The sequence below is a fragment of the Sarcophilus harrisii genome, chromosome 4 (genome assembly GCF_902635505.1).
Source record: "Sarcophilus harrisii chromosome 4, mSarHar1.11, whole genome shotgun sequence".
Taxonomy (NCBI): Eukaryota; Metazoa; Chordata; class Mammalia; order Dasyuromorphia; family Dasyuridae; genus Sarcophilus; species Sarcophilus harrisii.
In genome coordinates this window covers 436,998,530-437,006,544 of record NC_045429.1, presented here as the reverse complement: position 1 = coordinate 437,006,544, position 8,015 = coordinate 436,998,530, and the positions used below count along the sequence as shown (strand labels likewise).

Genomic DNA, 8,015 nt, shown 5'->3' with positions numbered 1-8,015 from the left:
ACTCTCTGTAAAGTATAAAGAGCCAGAGGAATAGAGACAAAAACTTATTTGCAAAATTGATATTTCAAGTCTACAACTGGTTTTCAATTTGATCATTATTGAGGAACATGTCTCTGCTAATTCCGGAGGAAAAGCAAGAGAACATGGAATATCATCTCCTGATTAGAAATAAGTCCTTGAGGACAGGAACCATGTTTTTGCCATTCTTTGTCTACATGCCTCACCCTGTACCTCTTAGCATAGTGCCTGGCACATAGTATGTGCTTAATAAATGCTTGTGGACTGACAACTCCCCTGGGTTTCAATTGTTTCATCTCTAGAATGAGGCAATTATACTATACACAATCGTCCCTTCTAGTTTTAAGTCAATGAGTTTATGAATCGAAAATCAGAACAGAAAACATTAACATTGCAAAAGCTAATGGTCAGATGGCTAGAAGCACTAAAAGCAGCTACTCTCCCTATTATAGTCTTTTCTTCTTTCCACAAAATAATGTTTATACTCCAAAGCATGTGTAAGAAATAGAAAATAAAACCTTTAGCCCAGCTCTCTTGCTGAGTAAGAACATGAGTTTTATTAATGTTCCTCTTTGCCTTTGGTCTCTGTAAAAAGCACGCTTTCCTTGTACACAGGAATTCCCAAGTTCCCCATTAGAAGGGGAGCTACATGAGGAGAGGGACTCTCTTTTGCCTCTTTATCTCCACACTTAGCACTGCCTGACACATTATTAAGTGCTTAAGAAATATTTATTAACGTATTTACTGATTTTTTCCAATTGAGGTAGGATTGGTGGAGGCAGGAGGTTCACAGAATATCCATTGCTGCCCAGGTTATATGATTCATTCTTCTGATGCTGTATGGACTTTCTTACATTCTTTGTCTTTGGGTAGGGGGATTCATAGACATTTAAAACTGGAAACTCAAAGGAATAAAGGAACTAGAGTCGATTTTGGAAAAGAATTAAAAGTTACAAGTTAGCAGGTCCCTCATGGGCTAATCCTGATCCTAAGCAACAACTATAGGAAGCTAGGCTTGTTCTTTCTTAGCCCCCATCCTGACTCACATACTTCTGGGCCCAGGAGACTTACCATCTTCCCTGCAGCTGCCTTCTCTTATGTATCTTGTTTATCTCAATTAGAGTGTAAACTCTTTGAAAACAGAGAGTTACTAGGATTTTAGTCATGTGTTTTAAAAATCCCAGGTCTGACTGGATTGGCAGACTAAAGTCATTGTCTAAGATGTCATAATCCAGCACTAAGTAGCTAAGTTGCTAAAGGTTATAAATTAGTCTTTGTGAAACCACTGAGAGTGGAGGCTGACTGATGGCAATCTGGTTTCTAGTAGCATGGCTGAACAACTGACTGAAGAGCAGATTGCAGAATTCAAAGAAGCCTTTGCTCTATTTGACAAGGACGGAGATGGTAGTATAACAACAAAGGAATTGGGAACTATAATGAGGTCGCTTGGGCAGAATCCCACAGAAGCTGAATTACAGGATATGATTAATGAAGTAGATGCTGACGGTAATGGTACAATTGACTTTTCAGAGTTTCTGACTATGATGGCAAGGAAAATGAAAGACACAGACAGTGATGAAGAAATTCGAGAGGCATTCCGTGTGTTTGACAAGGATGGTGACGGCTTTATTAGCGCAGCAGAACTTCGCCACGTGATGACAAATCTTGGAGAAAAGTTAACAGATGAAGAGGTTGACGAAATGATCAGGGAAGCCGATATGGATGGTGATGGCCAAGTAAACTATGAAGAATTTGTGCAAATGATGACAGCAAAGTGAAGACATTGCATCAAATAACTTGTGCAATTTTATTTGTCTTTTCTTTGTAACTTCTCTGTAAGACGTTTCCCCACCCCTATTCCACTGCATGTGTAGGAATTAGAATTCTCATTCCTCCATGTTTTTTTCTCCTTATCTGTCATTGTCCAGAAATTTTATTTTGGAAAATTGATCAAGTAACATGTTATATGTGGCTTACTCTTGTCAACCTTTTTCCAGAGTTCGGTCTAAGACAGACAAATAGGTTGTCAGTGGGTATTTATCCCTCCTAAGCAGGCAGACAGACATGCATGGAAGCAACAGTTACAACAAGCGCGGGGTGGGCTTAGGCAGCATGGGTTATAAAGATAAAAACCCTAAGTTGGGGGGTAAGAGGGTAATTGCGGAACGGTCTCATTAGGTTTGGCCATTGGTCCCCTGGGTTTGGCCATTGGTCCCCTGGGTTGGGTTGTTTCTCAGAAGTCATATCATGGCCCTATCAGCTTCAGCTACCAGGTTGGGAATCGACATGATTTGGTCTGAGTTGGTTATGTAGCACAACTGAGGGAGCTGCAAGATCAGCAAGTGAAAACTGCAAATAATGTCTGTGTATTCAGCTTAAGAGATACTTGGTTTGCCTCCTGCTCGGCTGATTCTGATTCCCAGGTCAGTCTGGGATCAAGCAGAGATCAAGCAAATCAAGATGGTTAATAAATAACATTAACTGCCTCCCTTCCACACTCCAGCTAAGCCCTTCTGAAATCTAAACTTAAACGGAGTTGGTCAAATGAGGGAATTATCTGGGTTATGTCTTTGTTTCATCTTCTTTCCTTCCTTCCTTTCGTCTTTCCTCCCTCCCTCCCTTCCTTCCTTTTTTCTTCCTTTGTTCCTCCCTCCCTCCCTTCCTTCTTCCTTTCTTCTTTCCTTCCTTCCTTCCTTACTCTCTCCCTCCCTTCCTCCCATCATTCCTTCCTTTCTTTTCTTCCTTCAAGTAGTTTTTTTCTTGTTCTCAAGAACAAGCATGTTCTTGAAGTGTATAGTAGTAATTCTGAATGGAATATTGATGGCCAACAATATGTATTTAAAATTGTACTATTGCAAAAACGGTATATTATCCAAATTGTTGTTTAGTCATTTCAATCATATCTGAATCTCCATGACCACATATGGGGTTTTCCTTGATAAAGATACTAGAGCCATTTGCCATTTCCATCTCCAGATCATTTGACAGATGAGAAAACTGGGGCAAACAGTAAGGTTAAATGGCATGCCCAGGATCTCACAGCTAGTTAAGTGTCTGGGACCAGATTTGAACTTAGGAACTTGAGACTTCTGGCTTCAGACTGGCACTCTATTCACTGTATCATTGCTGCCTCAGGTACTCATATACTTTTTTTATACAACTGATCATGTACCAGAAAATATTTTCTTCTATTATTACTTGCTTTTTTAAACTTTGTTTAGCCCATTTAAAAAAATCTGCTTATGGCAAAATTTGCCTCAAATCCATTCCAAATTGTATATTTGTTTTCTGATACAAAAAAATAATTACACATGTACTTACACATATACTATTCTGATTTAATTTTAAACTTACCTTTCCCATTGATACTGTGTATATCTGTGGGAAGAAGTCAACTAGATTTTTAGGAAAACATTCTCTATTAATTGTCTTTACCATATTATTTAGGAGTAGTAGCAGATGCTCTCTTGGGATCCAATCTATCAATTTGAACAGAAGGTGGGCAATACTGCTTTCTTTTCTTTCCTTCTATCTTTCTATCTTTTCTTCTTTTTCCTCTTCCTCTATTCCTCCTCCTCCTTCAAACATTTTGGGGTTTGGGGGCTAGATTTTTCCACATTCTAATTAACTATATTTTTCAAAAATCTGGGGCAATTTATTTTTTATCTTGAGTGGTTTTCATCTATGACTTCTTGAAATATACCATATAGCCCTGAAAAAAAAAGTCTTTTAAAAAGCCCACTGAGTTTCAAATGGAAGGACTTGACTACTACTTTTTAAAACCCAAATCATTTTAGCATTCTTGCATTAATGGTCAGTAATAGCCCCAACCCAAGCCTCTGTGGCTCATTGTTTATATTTTGATGGCTGAGAATGAGTGTAAATAGCGATTGTTTTTTGTTCTGGCCAGAAACTGAGGGTCTTTCCCTCCCAAACGGATGATCATAAATTGGACCATTTTTTGCATCAATTCTTATTACTGAATAAACATTGCTATAGATAAAGTAAGACCTAGGAAAGACCTTGATTTAGAAACGCCAAAGTCATTCACTGCATTGGGAGTTGTAGAAGAATAAGAACAAAATACATTTTAAAATTTCCAGAAAGATAGTATTTTATACCTGGGCGATGAGCTAAGCTCTTTCAAAGGAAGTACTACCTAAACTGGTTTTAGAAAGAAGCTATGGATTTGAAGAAGCATCAGTAAATAGGAAAGACATTCCCAGTATGGGGTACTTATTGAACAAAGACACAGAAGTGGGAGCTGGAATAACGGAGAGGGGAGATTGAATATAATATATAAATATGAATAAATATGGTATAAAAATAATAGCACAACATAGATCATATTAATATAGCATATAAATAATAATAGCTAATATTTACATAGGCTCTACTATGAGCCAGGCACTAAGCTAAGTGCTTTAAAATATCATCTCATTTCTTCCTTACATTAATCTGTTAAAATCAAAATTAAGATAAATTGAGATGTAATCTCAATTTAATTTTCCTCAAAACCTGGGAGCTAGGTGCTTTTATTATACCCATTTTTAAGTTGAGAAAGTTGAGGCAAGCCTCTAGAAATTAAGTAACTTGCTCAACTATATAGCTATCTGGATTTGAACTCAGATCTTTGTGATTCTGGGTCTAATGCTCTACCCACTCAGCAACCTCGGTGCCAATGACTTCTAAAGTTTCTTCCAATTCTAAAATGATGATTCTATGACTTTAGGATCCAATGAAAGAAAAGATTAATAGAGACAGCAGAGCAATTCAGAGGCTATCACAATAGTCTAGTTAAGCAGTGATGAGGGCTTTTGAACTCACAGAGTTTATGGGCATAGAGAAAAAGTGCCAATCATGGACATGTGAAGGTAGAATAAATAAGACTTGGCAACTGTTCTGCTATAGTACAGGGGTATACTAATTTAACAATCAGAATCTAAATATTTAACAATGGACTCTCTGGAAGGCAGGTTACACTTTTAGGTTTAATTTGCAACATGAATAACCATTCATGCAATATTCTCCCTATCATTTCAGTCACGTCCAACTCTTTGTGACCCAATTTGATATTTTCTGAGCAAAGATACAGAAGAAGTTTGCCATTTCCTTCTCCAGATCATTCTGCAGAGAAGGAAGCTGAGGCATACAGGGACGTGCCCAGAATCACACAGCTAGTAAATGTCTGAGTCAGATTGGGACTCGGGAAGATGAGTCTTCCTGACTCCAGGTCCAGGGCTCTATTCACTATGGCGCCACCATGTGGCTGCATTCTCCTCCACTACCAGCATTAATTTGTAATGCTAGCAAATCAAGGCCTCCCAAAAAACCGGTGCAGTATTAAGCTGTTAGCACATCCTGCACCATTTATGCCCATTTTTTGTTGGTAAGAAAACTAAAGCTCCAAAAAATTATGACTTGCTCACGGCCACATAGCTTATAAGTGTCAGAGGTGTCATTTGAACCTAGTTCTTACTGATTTCAGATCCCACACTCTTGCCCTACAGCATTCTGACTATAAATGTGACATTTATATCACGACTATAGGTTTTCAAAGTCCTTTCTACATACTGCCCTATAAGAGCCTCATAATGACAACCAGGTAAGCGCCAGAGCTGTAAGAATCCTTATCTTTGTGGATGGAAGAACTGGGTTTCCAGAAGGTGAAGATACTTGCCACGATCTCACAACTAGCAGGTGTCAAAGGAGTCTTTCTGACTCCATCTCCAACAGCGTCACCAACCTCGTAATAGCTGTTGAAAACTACTGACGTTTGAGAAGAAGAGCCGTGAACTTCCTCCCAATTCCAAGACATCTGAGGTGAGGTTGGCAAGATTGCCAACTCAAAGGAATAAGACTTCATTAATTGCCCATAGGGAATTATCTGACCTTTAAATTTCTTTTCCTCTTCCTGGAGTCAGATTATTCCCACAAGAGAAATGGGAAGGGAATCTGAATTTTCCCCCCACTTTTCTGGGATTGGAGAAAGCAATGTCCACCCACTCACTGAAAAATCCTGTTTAGTCTAGTTTAGCCCGACATCTGTGAATTTGTCCAGCTTACTTTGGGGAGGTCATTGACTCTGATTTATTACACTGGCACCACTCATCCATGCCCTCCCTCTGCCACTTGCTATATAATGGATCCATTATACTTATGCCATGTGTGGACTGTTCCACCAGCGCGTCCCTCTCTGTGTTGTCACTGGTCTTGGCCAAAGTCCAACTTCCAAATCACTGAGTTTTGATGAGCCGCCCTCTGGTGGCCAGTCTTGAAGGTGACATTCCTGATGATAGAATCTTTTTAAATAACCAGGTTTTTTCGGCTCTACCTATAGCTCGATACTAAAGTTCTTTCATAATTTAGATTATGTGCCCATAATTGTGCCCATTCAGGTCTGATGGAGCCTCCAGAGTCTTTTTTTAACTTTCCCCTTAACACAGCTGAAAGGAAGTTTCTGAGTAATATTGAGGCAGGATAATCAAGCTTGACCCCAGGACGTTATATATATATTTAGAGGGCACTAGCAGATTTTTAGGCCTTTAGCAGCATAGAAGGCTCTAGAATAAGAGGAACTAAATTCAAATCCTGCTCCTTATACTTACCTAATTGTGTGACATTAGGCAGGTCATTTCCCCTCCCTGGACTTCTGTTTTACCGTCTATCAAATCAGGAGGTTGGATTAGATATTTTCTCATATCCCTTTCAATATTCAATTTATGATCTATTTTTTAAAAGGCAGAAAAATGGAAATTAAGGGTGAACAACATTAGCAAATTAATCATGTTGGTCACCCTCTTTTCCTTGATATACTCTTATTTTTTATTTTAGTTGTATTTTGTTTTTCTATATTCATGCAAATATAGTTTTCAACATTCACCTTCCCAAACCTTATGTTCCAAATTTTTCTCCCTCTCCTCTCCCCTTTTCCAAGATAGGAAGCAATTCAATATAGGTTTAAACATCTACAATTCTTCTAAACATACTTCCATATTCATCATGCTACACAAAAGAAAATCAGATCAAAAGGGAAAAAAAACACCAAGATTTTCATAGTTTTCTCTCTGGAGGTGGATGACACTTTCTATCACAAGCCTATTGGAATTGTCTTGAATCATCTCATTGTTGAGAAGAGCCGGCCATCACAATTGATCATCACATAATCCTGTTGTTGCTATGTACAATGTTCTCTTGATTCTGCTCACTTTACTTAGCATCAGTTCATGTAAGTCTTTCCAGGCTTTTCTGAAATCAACCTGCTCATTGTGTTTTATAGAACAATAATATTCCATAACATTCATATACTATATATAACTTATTCAGTCACTCTCCAACTGATGGGCATACATTCAGTTTCTAGTTCTTTGCCACTATAAAAAGGGCTGCCACAAACATTTTTGCAATTATAGGCCCTTTCCCCCCTTTTTATGCTTTCTTTGGGACACACTCAGTAGAGACACTGCAGGATCAAAGATATGCACAGTTTGATAGGTCTTTGGGCATAGTTCCAAATTGCTCTCCAGAATGGTTGGATCAGTTCATAACTCCACTAACTCCCAGTTTTCCCACATCCCCTCCAATATTTATCATCCTGTCATATTAGCCAACCTGAGAGCTGTAAAGTGGTACCTTAGAATTGTTTTAATTTGCATTTCTCTAAACAATAGTAATTTAGAGCATATTTTTCATATGACTAGAGATGGCTTTAATTTCATCTGAAAATTGTTCATATTCTTTGACCATTTTTGATATCCTGTAATTATCTGGTCTTTATAACATTATTCTCTCCTACATATCCTTTGCTAGATTTTCATCTAGGTCACAACAATGGTTAACGGGTGACCACAGGGCTCTGTCCTGGGCCCTTTTCTTTCTCCCTCACTTGGTGATCTCATTGGCTCCCATGGATTCAATTTTCATCTCTGTGCTGATGATTCTCAATTCTACTTCTCCAGCTCTTAATATCTCTCTTTACCAATCTCTCACCTCCAACT

The 8,015-nt window shown here is 38.4% G+C and overlaps 1 protein-coding gene across 1 annotated transcript; it reads left to right on the top strand.

Annotated features, from left to right (window-relative positions):
* Positions 1-1,279: 1,279 nt before the first annotated feature.
* Positions 1,280-1,931, top strand: LOC116423460 (calmodulin-like). Its single transcript, XM_031967746.1, has one exon. It carries the CDS (start codon positions 1,347-1,349, stop codon positions 1,794-1,796), a length of 450 nt encoding a protein of 149 aa, XP_031823606.1. The 5' UTR covers positions 1,280-1,346; the 3' UTR covers positions 1,797-1,931.
* The last annotated feature ends 6,084 nt before the right edge of the window (positions 1,932-8,015 follow it).

What these genes read in the sequence shown, in the direction of transcription:
- LOC116423460 (XM_031967746.1), top strand. Translation starts at nt 1,347, where the DNA reads ATGGCTGAACAACTGACTGAAGAGCAGATTGCAGAATTCAAAGAAGCC.